The 23,065-nt window shown below is 36.7% G+C and overlaps 1 protein-coding gene across 1 annotated transcript; it reads left to right on the top strand.

The window, feature by feature from the left end:
• The first annotated feature begins 476 nt into the window (after positions 1–476).
• On the top strand, positions 477–21,097 carry LOC128557376 (uncharacterized). Its single transcript, XM_053544697.1, has 8 exons — positions 477–480; positions 1,369–1,500; positions 2,218–2,315; positions 10,453–10,512; positions 13,131–13,185; positions 14,729–14,845; positions 16,012–16,050; positions 21,042–21,097. The coding sequence occupies exons 1-8, from the start codon at positions 477–479 to the stop codon at positions 21,095–21,097; spliced, it is 561 nt and encodes a 186-aa protein (XP_053400672.1).
• Positions 21,098–23,065: the final 1,968 nt, after the last annotated feature.

The raw sequence follows: 23,065 nt of genomic DNA, 5'->3' as shown, positions 1-23,065 counted from the left end.
AATATATATACAGGACATCGTTTTCGGGATTCCAGCGCATTCCCAATATCCTAATATTTTTATCTCCTGATCTTTTTCTTCGACACCATTAGTTTTGAACCTGGCGAATGTAGTGGGTCTTTCTGCTGGTGTACATTTCATCTATGGGTATCTCTTCTATGAATCATGATTCTGTTTATCTTTTAATCTCGCCATATTTGTGTAGCAAGACTGGGTCCTTCTTTAGTCTGTTGATCTCGTGTTCACTTCTACGTCGACTTATCACTTCACTAGTAGGTAATGTTTCTTGCTCTTTCTCCATGGTAGTTTGGTAAAGTATTTATCATCAGTGTAGGTGATACATGTATCTTGGTAATTTGTTAGGTAATCTTCATATTTTTGTTTCTTAGTAACAGGCTCAACTCCCATGGATTCTACTTTCCAAACTTTTTCCAGGTCGACTTCTTCTGTGGCCTGCGACATCATTCCTCATGGAGATGGGTAGAAATATGATATTTCTCACTGTCTATGTACTAATGGGTCCCGACAGAAGGTATCCGAAATTTGACTGCATTGCTGTTGGTCTGTTGCCACGAATAACTTCATCTTGCACTATCGTTCAATAACAATCAGCTCAGTTAACACTTTTATGTTGAATTCACCATTCTTAGTCACTGGGTTGGCGAGCTTCAGTCTCTTGAGGTAAGGTAGTTCTCTTGTTTTCTGTATGTTCTAAGCGGCACGGAAATCTCTGGCACTATCAGTACTTTGATTGGGATGTCTTCGGTGGCCGACTCTAAGTAGATAACGGCTGTTTCTAAATGTCGTAGTCGTCGCTCCTTCTCGCCGAATCTTAACAAAGATAACATTTCTTTCCCGTTAGGTTCAGTTGAAGTTTATTAGCCATATCAAGGGTTATAAACGAGCTCTGGGAACCTTCATCTAAAAGTGTATTAGAAACAAATGATGTACTGGTCGATTTTATTATTGATACAGCAGGTTTTAGTAGAAGCGGTAACGATCGAATGGGCGGAATGCAAAACTGCAGTCTGTGTCCTTCGCGTACTGTTGTTGATTAGTAGGATTCTCTGTCGTTGTGAGTGTATTTCCATGTGGTTTGGGTGTACTTCCGGTCTGTGTTGGGGTACTTCCGGTGCATAAACTTGTGTGGCGCCGTCTGGTGCACTTCTTGCAGCTGAATCTTGACTTGCAGTAGGATACTTTGTGGTCGCCGAGACAGTTAAAACAAAGCTGTTTTTTCTTTATAATGTCTAGTCTCTGCACGGGATCGGTTACTTTTCTGCATTCAATACTTGGATGCTGTCTGATGTAATACATGCACATTTTATTTGAAGGTTTTCTGATGCACATTTGAATTGCGTTTCTCAGTTCTGTGGTGTTCGGACTTTGTAAGGAAAGTGGATGTCTTGGATGTCGTGGCTGTGATGTCTTGGGGTTTATCAAACGAGGATCCAGCATCAAGGATGGTAATCTCGGACAACAAACAGCTCATTAGTTCAGGTAAGCGCCATGCTGGTGACCCGTGCGCACATGTCATATATCGGAAGGTAGCTTCTATAACATCACCGGGGTAAACTGGGAACTGTATGTTAATTCTAATTGGTCAGTGCCCTGATGTATGTTTCTATAGTATCATAGAATCTTCGTAGGGTGTATTGGAGCTGGGACCTCTAATAAAGCTGTCATGTATGACTGAATAATCTTGTCTCTCTTTCTGTGACGTTCTTGAAGTAGGGAAATAGCACTCTCATAATTAGCATTGGTTGATGTAAAACCAGCAACTGCCTGTAATGACTCACTTTTAAGCGACGACCTCAGGTAAGTAAAGTTCCGAACATTACTCAGGGAAGCGTTGTTGTGAATTGCACATTTGTAAGAATCCCAAAAGGATTGTCATTCTAAGATGTCACCATCAAACTTCGGAAGATCAAGTTTGGGTAGTCTGTGATATACGGAACTCGGGCTATGGTGTACACGGCGGTTATCTATCTCTTGATCTTCTAGAACTGAAGTCGGGAAACCCGCCCCCAACCCCCCCCCCCCCCCCCCCCCAAAAAAAAAGTTTTTATTCTATATTTCACATATGTTCATTTAGTCTCTAATATTACTTTTAAGGAAGGTTTTCATGATGCGTGTATGTATAAATAATATAAACGTTTCTATTTTGTATTCATGCAGAGTGAGACTACAGTAAACATATTTTATCTGACATGACAGTTACTGCGTTTATAAATGAAGGAATCAATTCATACAAGCTGTTTCACATTGCTTTGTGTTCTACATATATGTGGACAATGAGATTTTTTCGGATAAAAGTAAGTTACTTTTAAAAACCATATATTCATGTTTATATAAAATCATCGAAAAGAATCATTTTTAAACTGTGCTGTTTATTTTTAATCTATTTTTGAGTTATTTTACAAAAACACTTTAACAGTGCTTAAACTGCTTCGTGTTAAGGGTTTTAAGGGATTATGTTGCAAAATATCTGGCGTAAACAATGGTAACTTCTATCTTTTCAGTAAGCAGTGCTTTATTACTATTGGTAAAGGGCGTCAAAGAATGTATTAGTTAAGCTATGTATATGTACTTTTTTTTTGGTTGGGTTTAACGTCGCACCAACACATTTTAGGTCATATGGCGACTTTCCAGCTTTGATGGTGGAGGAAGACCCCAGGTATATGTATTTATACACATATTGAATCTAGTACTATGCCTAACTATTTTTATAGATTTTACAGTACTTTTTAAATATAACTTTAAAGTTAAAATTGGTTTTCCTGTAAAATTGAAGCATAACAAAAATAAGCATAGATGAAATTCAAGATTAGAATGAAAAATGAGAAAATTCCTTGAATGGACAGCGCCGAAGAGTTCTAGAGTGCAGTGGGCGCTATTCGAACAAAAAGCTATCGAACTTCTGTAAATATCTTATCGATAGAATGTACTCAGGAGACCGGGATTACGGCATCAAACTGTGGCCGGACGATTAAAACCTGGAGACATGCAACTTAATGACTCAGATTTACCACAACTCCTAGCTCATATTTGATAGAAAATGATTATCACCAACTCGAATGATACTTTACTTTATAAGTGCACTGCCTGTGGGTACCAATGTAAGTACTTTACGTAAGGCAACTTACAAGAAAAGAGGTATGTTTACTGGCATCTTGTCTCAACTAGTGATGACAAAAGTGTACAGTATAAAGATTCAAAGCTATAGATCTAGTACATATAAGATCACAATATTCAATGTAAGTGGAACTGAACAAAAGTTTTTATCGAGATTTCCAGATTGTTCTTATTTCTAAACTAATTATCATAGAATAAAACGTGTAGTTCTAACATAAGTAAAATAACATAACTTTACACTAATTTAAGCAAATTACATCTAAGTCCTTCATTCCTTCGTTTCATTCCATTCTCATTTGTCCCTTTTATGTTAATGGCAATGTAAAGAGCAAAGGAAATCATACGGTATTAATACATTGGTATTAAATTCACTTGTTAATTTGATATTACTAAGGTATTTAATTAAGATAATCTTCTTTTTTACTTCCTCTGCAATTTTTGTTACTCTTTATTCGCGTGTCATTGTTTTATTTAATCGGTGGCGTTGTGTATTTTTCCGAATCGAGGAACCAGTTGGAAATAATTGCGTTTTAAGTTACTTCCATGGGTAATTATTGTATGAGATAAGCAGAGAATATTTATAATACATAGTAAAAATTCGAAATGATTCTACGTGTTTTATTTGTTTTACTAATTTAAAATTTAAATACATTGAATTTCCATCAGGTAGCTATTCATCGTATTGTATCTGTGTTGTACCTGTAACATTGTATGCAATTGTAAGTCACATGTTTAGTTTTAAGAAATGTTTGCACATATTCATTTATTTTATAGCTCGTTTGTTACTAAATGTGATACTTGTATTTCTAAATAGTGCTCTTGACCTTATACCTGAAGAAATCTATATATCTATAAAGTATGCTGACGAAATATTATACATGTTGTATATGCAAAAGTAGGAGTTAGGCAATTATAAACAAACACTGTTTGTTTGATCTATAATATATACCAAAGAATGCTTAAAATCTTAAAGTTAGTTATAATTGTTTGATAGAAAGTGTACTTGTACATGCTATGCATGATGTTATGTATTGTATATTTTTTACGTACTGTATACAGATCTTACCGTTTTGTTTATCGATTACATCACTACAGTGTTAAACAACTGATTCTGACAACCTATTTACTGACTTTGCTATGTTGAAGGTATATAAGAACAAAAGTTTAAACTTGAAATATGAACAATTATTACTTATAATTATGTAAACTTTAAATAAACATCCCTAATAGTGTTAGCAGTGCTATGCATAATGTTTAAAATAATGCACACTTGATACAGGTATAGCTAAGCACAGTATAAACGTGTACTACTACTGAAACTGGAAGATATTTTAAGAATGGATTGTTAATGCATGACATTTAATTATGAATGTAGCTCTACATAAAAATTAATTTATATATTTAGTAAAGTTCATAACATTTGATGAGGATTTTCTACATTTGAAGTAAATATCTGAAGATCGAAAGATGAGCTTTGTTTATTTATTTGTTTATCTTAATATCACATCAGCGTTGTTTGTGCCGTGTGGCGGCCGTAAAAAGTCTTCCCGTACTTTTAATCAGAGTTGTTGTATTTCGATCTCTTCAGATTGTTCAGCACAACATTTATGTTGTGTAAGTGTAGTTTAATTTTTCAGCTTGAACATTTCGGCTTGGGTGGTTCCAATACTCCCGCTGTAAAAGCTTTGGGTATTGTTTAACCACCCCTTGGTGCCTGCTTTTTAATTTTGTCTTTTGGCAGTTTCTGTGATATGCCCCTTTCTAAATTCCAGTTTATTAAGTTCTGACTATTGTTTTCTCGTTTAGGACAAATCCATTATTTTATCTGGTGACTATACGCCGCTTTTCATAGAACTGAACTCTGTGCATCATTGAAGGTTCCATGTGCATCGCAGTATGAATCTATCTGCGGATGTCTCTAAATTATATCCTAGAACTTATAAAATGTGTAAATGTTGAGTTCTGCTCAATCCGGGGCTAAAGGGTATTGACGGTAGCTTGCATCCCCAATACCGTCCATGAACAGACTCAATCAAACCGAGCCTGCAACATTTTCGTTTATGTCGTGTTGGACGACCTGTGGTTTTCCACTTTTTTATTTTATTTTGGACATCTTAAACTGTTTTAGTGGAATAAACTGTAATTTGGTAATTTCGTTTGAGAAAAATATTGAAATATACACAGCAAAGGTTAAATTGTGTAAGTCGATTGTTCAGTTGGTACCAATATCTTCTTATTGCTCGTATAAAGTTTGCATCTCGCACCAATTGGTAGTGTTGGTTAAACGACCAAGGCGGTACCCCTATTGTCCATTTTGTTTTATATGTTATGTATATTGTCTTGTATGTTGGTTGTGCTGCTTTCCTTATTTTCCCTCCACCCCCCTGCACGCATTTTACGCTCCCTCTTCATTTTACAATGAGTGAGGTAACATCTACCATATACAAGCTAGAGCTCCCAAATGGTGATTTTGCCGTCGGCTGTCCCTAAGCGGTGCCCTCATATGCTCCTTTTTGTTCGTTTTGTCCTACTTGTCTGTTTGTTATGCTTTGTCTACGTTTGTGTGTGTGTGCGTGCACGTGTGCGTGTGTGTGTGTTCGTCTTGTGTTCGTCCATGCTTACACTGCTGTGGTATGTGGGGTAGGGAAGCTGCGTACTAGTATTTGGAACTTGTCTTTCCCTGTCGAATTTCCCCTTCACCATACTTGCCCATTTCCCATTGCCCAGACTTTCCCATTTCCCCTTCCCATTTCCCCTTCCCCAAACTTTCCCATTTCCCCTTCCCCATACTTTCCCATTCCCATTCTATAACCCATCTCAATTTTTTTTATATTGCATATACATGTAATTCAAATGTAAATTATGCTTGTTCGATTTTTAAAGCAATCCGTCTGCCAGATTCTATTTGTGGCGGGCCTACCTTGAAATGTTTTGCTCTTGCTACGTTTGATTTGCTCTGTACTTCAGGGAAGCCACATTATTTAAGTCTGGAAACAAATTGCCTTTAAAGGCTTAAGCAAAGCTAGTAAAACGAACATCGGCAATGTTTATAAATTCAAAGACAAAACTTGTTACACAATGAACTTTCTTTGTATAATTATTAAATCCACTTAGAAGACTGATCTACATAGCGCTGTGCAGGTGTTTTACTAAATATTTGATAATTTGGTTATGGACAGAAACATTTGGCCTTTCAAGAGTTAATCTTTGTGTTGAAATCAAAGTTTTTAAATTCTGTGCTTCACAAATGACATTACTTCATGGAGTAAGGAAATTCTTGAATTATGAAAAAGAACAATTGTATTCAAGAGCCTCCTTTTATCTTAAATAACAAACAACTTTCTAACGAACATTTTGTGTAACTATCTCGCAACAAAAATTACCAGATGGTTGCCGTACGATTATTGGTATTCGCTGAGCTTATATTCAAATATATATGCTCTATGGAGATAATGAAAATGCAATGCAAAACCGTACTTCCATCATTGTTTGAAATGTATGATTTTCGTATGTTATCGATAAGATATTATCAATTATTGTAAGCTAGGCGGAAGCGCTATCAGACGTCAATAGCCACTGGACGTTACATAAATGGAAAAAGGTCGGCTTCGTTCGAGATCAGTTCATTTGTAAGCTCCAGGGTTTTCTTCTTCTTTTTTTTTTGAAATGATTTCAATATCAGCTCTCTTTATGGACCGCTGTAATTCTTAGTTACTGCTTTCTTGTTTTAATAGTATTGACAACATTGATTGCGTTGAAAGATAGTGAAAGATACAAAAGATTTTAACAGATGTTTTTGCCTGAAGCTTATGCGTACATATTCTCCATATAATGATGCAAAGAAACAAATATGATCGATTGAGCGGAAAGAGATTAACGAATGCAAAATATTTTAACAGCATTTACATACAGTAAGGCATGAATAAAATATAAATATATATAAATAAATGCAACTATCATTGGGCACAAAAAAATTATCTTATTATCGGACTTCTAAAACATAAAACGCACTCGTAACATACATTTATCTTTTTTGTTACTGAATAATAGTATGAAAAATTCATTTGAATCCAATCTCTTCATCGAAAATGTCGATAAACACCAGCTAAATACTATAACATTGTAAATGCATACATATATGACGATACTAAATTGCTAGTATCCTTCTAGTATAATACACATTCTCCATATAATAAAATACTAATACATGCATATTTAAAAAGCTGACATTTGGTGGGTAGATAAGGTAGCATCAAAACAAATTTTACATTTATATTCCATACAACTCATTAACATTGAAATTAAAATGACTGTTGAATAATTTGATAAGGTTTTTACCTAGAGTTTTGTTGCGAAAAACAAACAGTGAAATATTTCACACTCAGCATGGCAGAAACGTAGCGTTTTATATGATGTTAATCTTTATGTATATGCCATTTGTAAGAAATTAATCATACAGTATCACGATTATTTCTAAGATTTATCAGTAATTTGTGGTGTTAAAAGCTGTCAGCAAGTTTTCAAATACTTTAAAGCTGCACCGACCTTAGCAATTTGACTGCATGACTTCCTCACAAGACGACCCAACAGAGTGTTTGAGTAAATCATTCAAAATCAAGAGGCCCATTTTGTTTAATTACGATTAACAAATCAAGTTAAAGAACATTAAAGGCATTCATGTGCACTTAAAATTAACATCACTGCTGTCAGCGAAACACAATAACATACTTAGACTTAAAATTATCATTGAAGAATAGTCGACACTGAAACATTAGTGATGATGTAAGGGAACGTTATCTAAAACACTCATCCTTGCACATTCAAAATTAGTAAGTCATTTGAAATGCAGCTTTCTTGGGAATGTAGGAACTATCCACATACAATCGAGTCAACTTAATACGAACTCGCTTGATATGAATTTTCGGATATAACGAACAAAATCATGATTCCCCGGCCGAGTCCCATTTCCTTTGTAATATTGTTTCGGTAATAGCGAACTCGCTTCATATGAATAATCGGTAGATACGAACATATTTTGGAAGTCCCAATTAGCTTAAGTGTTATAATTTTCCATCTTTTGATAAGAATTAATTTTAGAAGTCGGCGGATAAAATCGATGTTGGTTTGGTACTATTGTATTACCGACAAATAACACAATAACACGATTATGGGGATAAAGCATCTATTGTCAAACAATGTTAAATGCATAATGTGGCTTGTGAAAATTGTCCAATTATATGACACACTCACTGTTGTCCGAAATTGTACGTCTCAGTGTTTATTCAGCGTATCTCTATGTATCTATATGTGCTATATTATACTGACTAAATCTTCAATACATACATTCGTACATTAAAATTTAATTTCCATACAGTTTTACGTGTTTAATTATGGTTTTTGTTGAGTAATTGTAATCTGAATAAATTAACTTAATCAGTTTAGAACTACATGTATTAGCTAAACATAGTGCAGCCATGTTGTATAAAAGTAAGTTAAGGACCTCGGAAATTTTACTATTCAGATTGCCTATCCGATTAAGGAAAAAGTGACATAGGGATAGACTTCTGAAATTGCATAGTTACGATAGTTGAAGACCATTTCTTGATAAATGCGACTTCATTTTACAAGGTTATGAACGAAACAGAAGGCTCTGTAGACATTTCTCAATCTCTTTTCCATTAAAATATGAACATAAATCATTTTTACGTTTTAAACATCTTCCCCCCACTCCCCCCCCCCCCCCCCCCCCCCGGCAGTGACGCAACAGAATAGTTCACATGCCTTTGTAAATAATTATTATACACGTATGCTGCAAAAATGGCACTTGGTCACAGGTGGGAAAGTGTTTAAAATTGAAAAAACTACGTACAGGGTGTCAGCAAATAATTTTTTACATAAATATTTGACACTTATTGCATGTGTTTCCTAAACCTTACATATCTATAGCTTTATTCATTTTTGTAAATATTTCAAGCACAGAAAACACTAAACTAAATAAATAGGGGACATAGAAAGTGAATCTAGAAAGCTAGAAAGCAGACAGATCCTTATAAGTATATCTTATGAATTTTTCAATCAGATGTGTTACCTCTTGACAGTCTAAGTCCGTCGATTGAGTCAAGAACCAGGCAAGTGGCTTCGACATATTACATATGTGTCTTCAACGTAAATATGATAAAGAAATACAGACGAACTTCTATGGGAATAGTGTCACTTAGGTGAATTTTTTTTACCTTTTGTAGGACACAGTTGAAGCGAACCTAGAATGCATTTTAAGAGCAACATTTGCTTTTATTCGATCCAGCATCCTATACCCTAACAGAACTACACCAAATACCATCTCAACTGAGCCATTTGCTTCCAGAACTTACACTGACACCCATAGAACTAATACTGACTCGCCTATAACTAACACTGACACCCCCAGAATTAACATCAATTCGCTCACACGTCTGAAACTTATTTCGAAGCCAACCGAAATACTAGTAAGGACCTCAAAAAACTAACACAGACACCCCAAGAATATCTATATAAATGTTGATACTAGCTAGTGAAATTCTGTTCCACTGATATAAGATGCTAAAAGTAAGGCATCCCTGAACCCGCAGTGGAATAGGCAGTCTACTGCACCCCTCCGTTTCAACTGAAAAAGGCCGACTACGCCAATGTATGGCCAGCTACACCACTGCATGTATTCAATAATAATCCTCCACATAATGCCCGGTGAGTATTGTACATGTGTATAAATACAGTATAGCAATGGATGTATAGAAAACAAACAATAGGATATGATCAATGCATCGGTGTTATCATGGGCACTCGGGTGGAAATAACTGAAGTACAGTTAGGGACAAAAAAGTTTTGGTCCACTTTTATTTTTTCCTTTTCGTTTATTTTCAAAAATGTCAATAAAACTGATAATCTGCATGGTATCACTTTATTTATTGTGTTAAAATATTTCACAGTAGAAATACCTTAAATACAAATGCTTATTTTAACTAAAAATACACATTTAAAATTTTTCAAAAATATGACCCTTAGTTACAAACTGTTCGAATTTCAAGAAAACGAATATGAAATAAAACTATTTTTTTGTGACAGTTTAATAGGAATATAACTTATTTATCAGTATTTGAAGCTGTTATATAAAACTATCAGCTGCTGAAGTCAAGAAATAGCATTGAACTTAGGGCAAAATCCCAAGCATAATGTCCGATGTCCTTTCTAATGTTGTACTTCCATTCTTCTTCCAAAACACAACATTATTGCGTGTTGTCAGTTTCATAGTATAAACTTGAGTATTTCTTACAATTTTAGGTTTCTTTGGCGTTTGCAAGTGTTTTCCAACTTTGTGAAACCTGCACAACACATGGAAATGTATGTATTGAATGTTCTTATCACTCATATATTTTACTAAATTTGACACCCGACACAACTTTCGATGTGAAAAGATAATTACTGACTGTATCGCATGAAGAAAGACCAATCCTAGTTAGTGTAATTATTAATAATTTTACTGCAATCATGTTTTAACAGTTTAGATATTTATTCCAGAATTTGATTCGTGATCTTTGGGTTAAACTTCGATCATATATTTCAGTCTAAAATTCTTTCACATTGTGATTTTTGCAAAGGTATAAAAGCAATAGTATAAAATGAAGAAGTGACATACCTGGTGATCAAACTATAATTGTATTAAAACTGGCCTACTGTTGCAGACTCAGTAAAATCGGCATTGCTTGGTTGCTTTCTTTACTTACGTACAGTAACTTTCCACGACACTGAGCTTTAATTGCTGTGTGGTGACTAAAACGTTGAGCCTAGATTTGAATTTGTGTTGTATTTCTGACCAATTAGTATCAAACCAGCGCTAGGGGCGCTAGGGGAGTGTGAATTTTATGACCTATCATCAACACACTAAATCAAGCCGTGCCTGCTATCATAATGTTGGCAAGCGTTCTACGCTTCCATAAGGCTTTCTTATATATTTTAATAACCTTCAGATAAGCAGACTAATGCCATGTGACGGCCGTAAAAAGTACTTAATCTTAGTGACGCTATTATTTCTCATGGAGACCATTCCATATTTCTGTATAATAGAGTTATGCTTCATGAGCAGGTGCAAGGTGGCAAGAGGGGTATTGCATATATCATATCCTCTTATAAGTAAACTTAATCAAATCGAGTCTGCTGTTATGTTTCCATCATCTTATAGGAGGGCTGCTAAAAAATAACCTAGACTTTTGCTGTGAAAACCGACCTATTGTGTGTTGTGCAATGTGCAATATATGATTGTAATTCGCAATCGTTGTGTAATTTGGTCATACAATTTTTGTTACACTTGTGCTAATAGGCGAAATGCGTAGAGAGTTTTAATCAACATAGCTACGCATAACCGGCACAGTCGCTCTGTCGTCTGTCATAATTTCACATAAAAACTTATCAAAGTACAGTCACACGTTCACGCGACATGTACAGGAAGTATGGTATCATTCGAAAGTGGGAGGCGAAAGTTAACAAGGTCTGATCGAAGTGAATATTGTTGTTTAGAATGAATGGAGTGTCGTCATCTATTCGCATAGATAATCAGACAGTTGTAGAGATTCCGGCAAACACCAACTGAAATTCATAAACTAATGGAACAGACACAACAAAAATGTTCGGTCAACTGTGTCTTAGACTTCAAGAGGTACAAACGATTCGCAAATGACTCAGAATAGCTAGAAGACAGCAAAAGATGAGGGAGAAAACAAACTATCTGTGATTCGACGTTAACATCAATCTATGACGCCTTGGATAAAGACCAACTACACGCAGTGTGTACATTGTCTGAGATACTTGGCATACTGTTTCCAGTATTCTAGCCAAACACCTTTTTATAACATAGGTATTGTTAATCAACATTAATAAAAGAAACATACACATATAAATTAGTGCAAACTTAGATGATAGCATAGCGTTGAAGTCACGAGGTCGTTAACGTCGTTAAAATATGATCAAATATGTGTCGTGTTCGTGTAGATGACTGTTTTAAAAGGGGAGGCATTATAAGATTCTTTCACTGGTTGTAGGTGCAGATGGGAATATCCGGCCTCGAGGATAACTGTTTAGGCGGTAACGAGGCTCCTTGCCGAGTTACCGCCTAAACAGTTACCCGAGAGCCGGATATTTTCATCTGCACCTATAACCAGTGACAGAATCTTTTTCTTGCATACCGATTTCAAGAAATAATAATAAAAATAAAATCAATCGAACGGCTTTCTTTTTAGAACTATTTCATATGGCAGTGTATTTAAACAAAGCGCGAGAAACCAACGTCCGTAAACAGGAAAGACGCCATCACGTTTCAGAACAAATAACAATGTTTAGTTCCGGTTTTGTTTTATCAGTTGCAGCGTAACGTTATGAATTTTTCATAAAATAACTTGATTTGAATCGAGAAATATGCTATCAGGAACCAATAGGAACTGTCAAGGTACTGAATTTTTATTCCGTGTTTTAATTAAAATATATATTACTACATAAATCTTCTACATATGTGTAGTTCATAATACGTCATTTAAAGCACGAGGGTCATCTTACACCCCGGGGTGTAAGATGGAATTTTCCAGCACCGGTAAAGATACCGGAAATCCTCGTCTGGTATGCAAGAAAGCTTCTTACTGTATGACCATAATCACGTCATATTTGCGGTAAAGTTAGTGGAAAGATTGCGAATTATGACGATGCATTTCTTGCTTTGCTTCATTAAAGTATAGAAAACCTAAAGACAAAGTCTACGTTATTTTTAACAGCCCTCGTAGATTTGATTAAAACGCTGTTGATCCAGTAGTTACATCAAAGAATAAATAAATAATTTAATATCACCCAACACTTGGTAGTGCCATAATTATTAAGCGCGAGTGAACATTTTATTTATACACTTAAGTGAAATCTAGACATTGGTGTATAATTAGTAAATTATTTCTAGTATTTCTCATGTCATTATTTTACAGTGCTCTACATCGCAGGCATGTTTGGGACCCACAGGCCAAAAAAAATGTTTAGAGTGTAAGTAATCCAATCAAAATGTTATAATTAACAAAAGAAATTATCAATGTACATGTATATAAATATGTGCTTACTAAATCATGTCCATTCATTTTCCTTACAAACAATTAAATAGATCTACAAAAAATCAAACATCATGGTTATTTTCTATTGTTATTATGGTTACATTTAAGCGGCCAAATATGCTCTTCTGCGCATGTCAACCGGAGGCGAAACAACCCCACCTGTTATCGCGTGGCCTTCACCGCCAGCACGATAGTTACGTTTGTTCTTACTTTGTCGCGCGTAAAGGCGCCTCTAGCACGAGAACACGACAAAATAGGGCACCAACACAACGGAAATATTGCCGTGTCGTCGTTTTAATTTTGTCGTCTCCTTAAACTTGTGGGGGCCTCATCACGACAAAATAATTATCGTGCTGTCATGTTGTCGTACTGGCGGGGGCACCAAAGCGACAGCACGACATGTCAGATTCGAGCCACTATAACTTGTGTAAAACTTCTGACCTATGATTTATAAGCACATATTAAACATATAAGGAAAATGTGTGTACACATTCAAATTTCTGATTCAATGAAACCAAACATACTTATTGATACAAAGCAGGATGAAATGCTATACATACGCGTACCCTAGTCCCAATCCGTGACTCTAGTTACCTCCCCTGACAGTCCGTGCACAGAGTCACAAGCAACGGCTATTTAAAATCGGAGTACTAATTGAGGTAATTTCGTCTTTCAGATATGATTTCTAGCACAATCATGATTTAATGGCGAAAAGAAAAATATTTCTGAATAGCAAATTTATTCTTGTGCTTGTTTTTGTGTAATACGCTAAACGTCACGTCATAAACACTTCGCAATACCCGAAGAAGCCACCCACTGACCTATATAATCGATTTGCTTTTGGCCATTGGTGACATCACACAGCTTAATTACGTCACTGTTGGCGCATTACATTTACCGTCATGTACCGGTACCGGTACCGGATAGCAGATAATGGGGAGCACAACGTCTCGGGCTAATTCTAAGTCTATTAGCGCATTATTAGTTGTATTTTTTTTTAAAGATTTAACATCAAAGTACAACTTTTGAAAGCAAAACATGTTTGGGGAAATATCTATTCTATTTATATATATTCTCGTGTACTTTTTCTTTCATGAACACCCGGGAAAAAGTGTGGTGGACAAATCGAGCACGACTTAATACTGTGCCATATGTTCATGCATATATTCGATAGCTGTTTTCCTATAGGTTTTATGATGGACATGCTAAAGAACATTTCTGTTCACGAGATAAATGTATTGTATTACTTCTGCAAATAAAAATATTTCTTTCGTTTTTTTTTATACTATGGAGCGTACAATTGATGTTCTGATGTGAATCACTAGATCTAGTTGGGCGTAATATCAGACTGGAATGAAAATTTAATGAAAGTGATAATAAAGCCACGAGTTGGACTACGCGTACCCGTACAAATATAACAATCGCAGCATCTCCAATGCCGCATGAAGTTAGTCAAATATATTTGAGAATGTTTTCAGGTCAATGCAATAACACTAGTGAATGTGAACTCAGTGATGATGGTAAAAGCGTCCGATGCAACTGTGCTAACTCTGGAGGCTACACAGGCGCTGTCTGCGATTGTCCGCCGCAACCAGGTAATTACAAACATAAAAGGATTGGGCTATAGCAAAAGGTCCATCTTGCATAACAAATGCTTGAAAGTATGTGAAAGAACATCATAATTATATTTTAAACGTTTTAATAATTATAATAACCTATATCAAAATATAGCTCATTTTGCCTATATTTCCTTTAAGGATGCAAACAAAATTAACGCGGGCAGTATTTAATTTCATAAAATGAACGTCACTCGGTTGATCTCTTGTTAAAATATGGTGATTCCGTTCAGATTCCCGCCTGTGTCTGAAATAGTGCACGAGATTTTCCTCCCAAATCAACGCTGGAAAGTCGTCATATGGCCTACACTTGTGTTTGTATGACTAAATCCCAGCAGAGTATACTAACTGTCGGGTAGTGCATGTATATGCCATATACTTTCGACAAAGAAATATTTCACAAAACGTATACTAGTATGGTGTAATACTCTCATGAAGCTATTTTTACACGTTATATTAACATGAATACAACCACATAAAATGTGAAATATTTGCAATATCTGTAAAGCATTCTGTATTTACGAGACCAGTTTTACTTTCCATAAATACAACATTATGAAAAAGTATGAATTAAATCCTCATTTTAGCAAGCTATATATAACTTAAAAATCTGTAAAACTGTGTCTCCCTCCCCTAACCACCAAACATTCTCCAACCTCAAACCGAAACCCAATAACAGTGTATGTTTCGATATTTATGTAATGAAAATGCACACAAAAATATAAATAAAGTAAACTAAGTAAGCTTAGCGCTAGCATATACGTCTTCAACGTTGAAGGTGGATTACAGTTAAATAAATAATAATAAAACTACAGAGGGATGATCTTATTTCATATCGTGCATACTATAGATATAGTATTGTTTAAAATGACAAAACACAACATACAGACAACGGTGACAAGACACACAATTAAAGGAACACATTTGCTAAAACCATTTTGAAAGAAGTGTTATTTTCCAGTTTCATATCAATAGATGCATTTTCTTTTTGAAAAATACTCTCTCTCTCTCTCTCTCTCTCTCCCCCCTCTCTCTCTCTGTTATTCAAACGTCCGTCGCACCATTATTTTATGCTTGGGTGTTTTCCTTTGTGGTTAAGTACAGTAAACATGTATTACGTTTTTGTTTTTTTGCTTTCTTTACAGTTTGTCAGGGTCAGGACTTCATTCCAGTAGATAACGGCAGTAAGTATTAATTTATGTATAGAAAATAACAGGAAAGATTCCGAAGAAATGCTACTTTTTCACGTTTCATGTACAGTGTGAGAAGTAATAATACTATTTCGATAAAGTCTTAAAGTAGGACATATACTTACATTATTGACATTCACTATTACTCACTAGTAGTTGCGGTGACGTATACGAGGGGTGAACGCGAAGTTCTTATAAATATACTGTGATTTGTGTTCTATTGCTAATAAAGAATTGAAAAATATACAACAATAACGTTTAATGATATACGATACTCCCTAATAAATATACGAATCCATTAAAAACTTTGATAGTTATATCGATCCCAAAACAGTCACTATGCGTCACTCGGCGCACACCAAAAACGTAAACGACGTCAAATAACGTCACACGTCATCCAGGTCAAATGAACGGCGCACTTTCTCTAAGTAGTCACCGCGCAAGGCTACACATTTATCGCAGATAAGGATTTGGCTTTAGACCTACTTTCAATACAATATCCCCTCAAAACATAAATGAACGATTCAATGTTATAAACTTATGGCGACCGGTGTCGGAATGTAACTTTACGTTGATGAATATCAAAACTCAAAACATTCCATTCGAGTCTTATAAGTTAGATTGGTTTCCAGACTCTGCATATAAACTTTGAACCAGAAGGAGAATAAAAGTTCGTAAGCAGACTTTGACTAGAAAATAAAGAAGTACAGGATAGGGAGGAGTATGTGTGGCGGTGTGGGATATGGATATTAAGTTACAGTATCAAGATATTGAACTGAAAGTAAAAAAATATTTCAGAGACAGGGAAATGTAGGATGCGGTATGTAGATGGTAGATGCTAAGATAATTGGGCTAGCTATACGTAAAGCCTCACACATCTTGCATCCAATAGCCTTTTACATTAGTGTGTGAAGTTGGCGAGAAGTTCGACATTCGACATAGAACATTGGATAAGAGAAAGACGTTGGACATTTAAAGCGTGAAGTTGGCGAGAAATTAAACATTCGACATTGGACATTCGACTTCAGAATGACACTGGACATTCGAACCAAGAACGACATTGGACATTCGATCCCAGAACGACATTGGACATTTCAATCTAAAACGACATTGGACATTCGATTTCAGAACGACATTGGACATTCGAACCCAGAACGACATTGGACATTCGAATCCAAAACGAAATTGGACATTCGATGCCAGAACGACATTGGACATTCGAACCCAGAACGACATTGTACATTCGATACCAGAACGACATTGGACTTTCGAATCCAAAACGACATTGGACATTCGATTTCAGAACGACATTGGATATCTGAATCTGAAACGACATTGGACATTCGATTTCAGAACGACATTGGACATTTGAATCTAAAGCGACATTGAACATTCGATTTCAGAACGACATTGGACATTCGAACTATGAACGACATTGGACATCCGGACCTAAAACGACATTGGACATTCGAACACAAAACGACATTGGACATTTGAATCTAAAACGACATTGAACATTCGATTTTAGAATGACATTGGACATTTGAACTATGAGCGACATTAGACATTCGAACCTAGATCGACGTTGGACATTAGATCCCAGAACGACATTGGACATTTGAATCCAAAACGACATTACATATTCGATTTCAGAACGACATTGGACATTCGAACTATGAAAGACATTAGGCATTCGAAACTAGATTGACATTGGACATTCGATCCCAGAACGACATTGGACAGTTGAATATTAAACGACATTGGACATTCGATTTCAGAACGACATTGGACATTCGAACTATGAATGACATTAGACATTCGAAACTAGATTGACGTTGTTCATTCGATCCCAGAACGACATTGGACATTTGAATCCAAAACGACATTGAACATTCGATTTCAGAACGACATTGGACATTCGAACCTAGAACGACATTGGATATTCGAACCCAGAACGACATTGGACATTCGAATCCAAAACGACATTGGACATTCGGTTTCAGAACGACATTTGACATTCGAACCTAGAACGACATTGGATATTCGAATCCAAAACGACATTGGACATTCGATTTCAGAACGACATTGGACATCTGAATCTAAAACGACATTGGACATTCGATTTCAGAATGACATTTGACATTAGAACCTAGAACGACATTGGACATTCGAACTATAAACGGCACTGAACATTCGAACCCAAAACGACATTGGACATTTGAATCTGAGACGACATTGAACATTCGATATCAGAACGACATTGGACATTCAAACCTAGATCGACGTTGGACATTCGATCCCAGAACGATCTTGGACATTTGAATCTAAAACGACATCGGACGTTCGATTTCAGAGCGACATTGGAGTATCGAACTTAGAACGACTCTGGACATTCGAACCCAGAAGGACATTGGACATTTGAACCTAAATTGACGTTGGACATTCGATCCCAGAACGACATTGGACATTTGAATCTAAAACGACATTGGACATTCGTTTTCAGAACAACATTGGACATTCGAACTATGAACGACATTGGACATCCGAACCTAAAACGACATTGGACATTCGAACACAAAACGACATTGGACATTTGAATCTAAAACGACATTGAACATTCGATATCAGAATGACATTGGACATTCGAACCTAGAACGACATTGAACATTGGATAAGAGAAAGACGTTGGACATTTAAAGCGTGAAGTTGGCGAGAAATTAAACATTCGACATTGGACATTCGACTTCAGAATGGCACTGGACATTCGAACCAAGAACGACATTGGACATTCGATCCCAGAACGACATTGGACATTTGAATCTAAAACGACATTGGACATTCGATACCAGAACGACATTGGACATTCGAACCCAGAACGACATTGTACATTCGATACCAGAACTACATTGGGCATTCGAATCCAAAACGACATTGGACATTCGATTTCAGAACGACATTGGACATCTGAATCTGAAACGACATTGGACATTCGATTTCAGAACGATATTGGACATTTGAATCTAAAGCGACATTGAACATTCGATTTCAGAACGACATTGGACATTCGAACTATGAACGACATTGGACATCCGAACCTAAAACGACATTGGAAATTCGAACCCAAAACGACATTGGACATTTGAATCTAAAACGACATTGAACATTCGATTTCAGAACGACATTGGACATTCGAACTATGAACGACATTAGACATTCGAACCTAGAACGACGTTGGACATTCGATCCCAGAACGACATTGGACATTTGAATCTAAAACGACATTACACATTCGATTTCAGAACGACATTGGACATTCGAACTATGAAAGACATTAGGCATTCGAAACTAGATTGACATTGGACATTCGATCCTAGAACGACATTGGACAGTTGAATCTTAAACGACATTGGACATTCGAACTATGAACGACATTAGACATTCGAAACTAGATTGACGTTGTACATTCGATCCCAGAACGACATTGGACATTTGAATCCAAAACGACATTGGACATTCGGTTTCAGAACGACATTGGGCATTCGAACCTAGAACGACATTGGATATTCGAACCCAGAACGACATTGGACATTCGAATCAAAAACGACATTGGACATTCGATTTCAGAACGACATTTGACATTCGAACCTAGAACGACATTGGATATTCGAACACAGAACGACATTGGACATTCGAATCCTAAACGACATTGAACTTTCGATTTCAGAACGACATTAGACATCTGAATCTAAATCGACATTGGACATTCGATTTCAGAACGACATTTGACATTAGAACCTAGAACGACATTGGACATTCGAACTATAAACGGCATTGGACTTTCGAACCCAAAACGACATTGGGCATTTGAATCTGAGACGACATTGAACATTCGATATTAGAACGACATTGGACATTCGAACTATGAATGACATTAGACATTCGAACCTCGATCGATGTTGGACATTCGATCCCAGAACGATATTGGACATTTGAATCTAAAACGGCATCGGACATTCGATTTCAGAACGACATTGGAGTATCGAACTTAGAACGACTTTGGACATTCGAACCCAGAAGGACATTGGACATTTGAACCTGAATTGATATTGGACATTTGATTTCAGAACAACATTGGACATTCGAACCTAGAACGACATTAGGCATTCAAACCTAGAACGACATTGGACATTCGAATCCAAAACGATATTGGACATCCGAACCTAAAAAGACATTGGACATTTGAATCTAGAACGACATTGGACATTCGAACCCAGAGCGACATTGGACATTCCAATCCAAAACAACATTGGACATTCGATACCAGAAGGACATTGGACATTCGAACCCAGAACGACATTGGACATATGAATCTAAAACGACATTGGACATTCGATTTCAGAACGACATTGGACATTCGGACCTAGAACGACATTGTACATTCGAACCCAGAACGACATTGGACATTTGAATCCAAAAGGACAATGGACATTCGATACCAGAACGATATTGGATATTCGATTTCAGAACGACATTGGACATTCGAACCTAGAACGACATTGGACTTTCAAACCCAAAACGACATTGGACATTCGAATCCAGAACGACATTTGACACACGAACCCAGAACGACATTGGACATTCGAATCCAAAACGACATTAGAAGTCTCCGTTGGCACCGATTCCTAAAGGTCTGTGAGTGCTCCTGAAAGTGTCGCAGACCGTTTTAAATGATTTAAAAAGAAACAGGAACTACTTGGTTAGTGTTGTCTCTCCTGGCACCTGTTCTTGAAAGTCTGCGAGTCCTCCTGAATGTGTCGAAGACCGTTCTGAATGGTTTGAAAGGACACATGGATTGCTGGGTCGGTGTTTTCTACCTTGGCACCGATTCCTGAAAGTTTGCGAGTGCTCCTGGAAGTGTCGCAGACACAAGAAATAAACAAGAACTATCATTTCAACCCATTAAAAACGGTTTGTGACATTTTCAGGAGGACTCGCAGACTTTCAAGAACCGGTACCAAGAGAGATAACACTAACCAAGTAGTTCTTGTTTCTTTTTTAATCATTAAAAACGGTCTGCGACACTTTCAGGAACACTCGCAGACTTTCAGGAATAGATGCCAAGGGAGAAAACACCGTCCCATTAGCCTCTGTATCAATTCAACCCATTAAAAACGGTCTGTGACACTTTCAGGAGGACTCTCCGACTTTCAGGAAACGGTGCCAAGGGAGAAAACATCGTCACGGTAGTCCATGTTTCTTTTTCAAACATTTAGAATGGTCTACGACACTTTCAGGAGCACTCGCAGACTTTCAGGTAACGGTGCCAAGAGAGAGAACATCGTCACAATAGTCCATGTTTCTTTTTCAATCATTTAGAATGGTCGGCGACACTTTCAGGAGCACTCGCAAACTTTCAGGAATTGGTGCCAAGGTAGAAAACACCGACCCAGCAATCCATGTGTCCTTTCAAACCATTTAGAACGGTCTTCGACACATTCAGGAGGACTCGCAGACTTTCAAGAACAGGTGCCAGGAGAGACAACACTAACCAAGTAGTTCCTGTTTCTTTTTAAATCATTTAAAACGGTCTGCGACACTTTCAGGAGCACTCACATACTTTCAGGAATCGGTGCCAACGGAGACTACTAATGTCGTTTTGGATTCGAATATCCAATGTCGTTCTGGGTTCGCGTGTCAAATGTCGTTCTGGATTCGAATGTCCAATGTCGTTTTGGGTTTGAAAGTCCAATGTCGTTCTAGGTTCGAATGTCCAATGTCGTTCTGGTATCGAGTGTCCATTGTCGTTTTGGATTCAAATGTCCAATGTCGTTCTATGTTCGAATATCCAATGTCGTATCGGGTTCGAATGTCCAATGTCGTTCTGGTATCGAATGTCCAATGTCCTTTTAGATTCGAATGTCCAATGTCGTTCTAGGTTCTAATGTCCAATGTCGTTCTGAAATCGAATGTCCAATGTCGTTTTAGATTCAAATGTCCAATGTCGTTCTGGGTTCGAATTGTCCAATGTCGTTCTGGTATCGAATGTCCAATGTTTTTTGAATTCGAATGTCCAATGTCGCTCTGGGTTCGAATGTCCAATGTCGTTCAAGGTTCAAATGTGCAATGTCGTTCTAGGTTCGAATGTCCAATGTCGTTTTGGATTCGAATGTCCAATGTCGTTCTGGGTTAGAATGTCCAATTTCGTTCTAGGTTCGAATGTCCAATGTCGCTCTGAAATCAAATATCCAATGTCGTTTTAGATTCAAATGTCCAATGTCGTTCTGGGTTCGAATGTCCAATGTCGTTCTAGGTTCTAGGTTCGAATGTCCAATGTCGCTCTGAAATCAAATGTCCAATGTCGTTTTAAATTCAAATGTCCAATGTCGTTCTGAGATCGAATGTCCAATGTCGATCAAGGTTCGAATGTTCAATGTCGTTCTGGGTTCAAATGTCCAAAGTCGTTCTAGTTTCGAATGTCCATTGTCGTTCTGAAATCGAATGTCCAATGTCGTTTTGGATTCGAATGTCCAATGTCGTTCTGGGTTCGAATGTCCAATGTCGAAATAGGTTCGAATGTCCAATGTCGTTTTGGATTCGAATATCCAATGTCGTTTTGGGTTCGAATGTCCAATATCGTTCTAGGTTCAAATGTCCAATGTCGCTCTGAAATCGAATGTCCAATGTCGTTTTAGATTCAAATGTCCAATGTCGTTTTGGATTTGAATGTCCAATGTCGTTCTGGGTTCGAATGTCCAATGTCGAAATAGGTTCGAATGTCCAATGTCGTTTTGGAATCTTTTTCTTCTTTTTCACCTTACTTTAATTCAGTTCAGTTTTAGAATGTGTTTTGGGGCAAATCATATCCAAATTAATGTATTCAAGAAATTTGTGCAATTTCAGATGAATGACTCAAGCATTTTTAAAGTTATGTTAAATTATATAGCTAATTTTGTCCCCTCTGCACCAAAAGTGTGACATTTTGCATGAAGGATAGTTTTCAACTGTGTTT

This window comes from Mercenaria mercenaria, chromosome 5, assembly GCF_021730395.1.
Source record: "Mercenaria mercenaria strain notata chromosome 5, MADL_Memer_1, whole genome shotgun sequence".
NCBI classification, from domain to species: Eukaryota; Metazoa; Mollusca; class Bivalvia; order Venerida; family Veneridae; genus Mercenaria; species Mercenaria mercenaria.
This window is presented reverse-complemented; position numbering and strand designations above follow the sequence as displayed.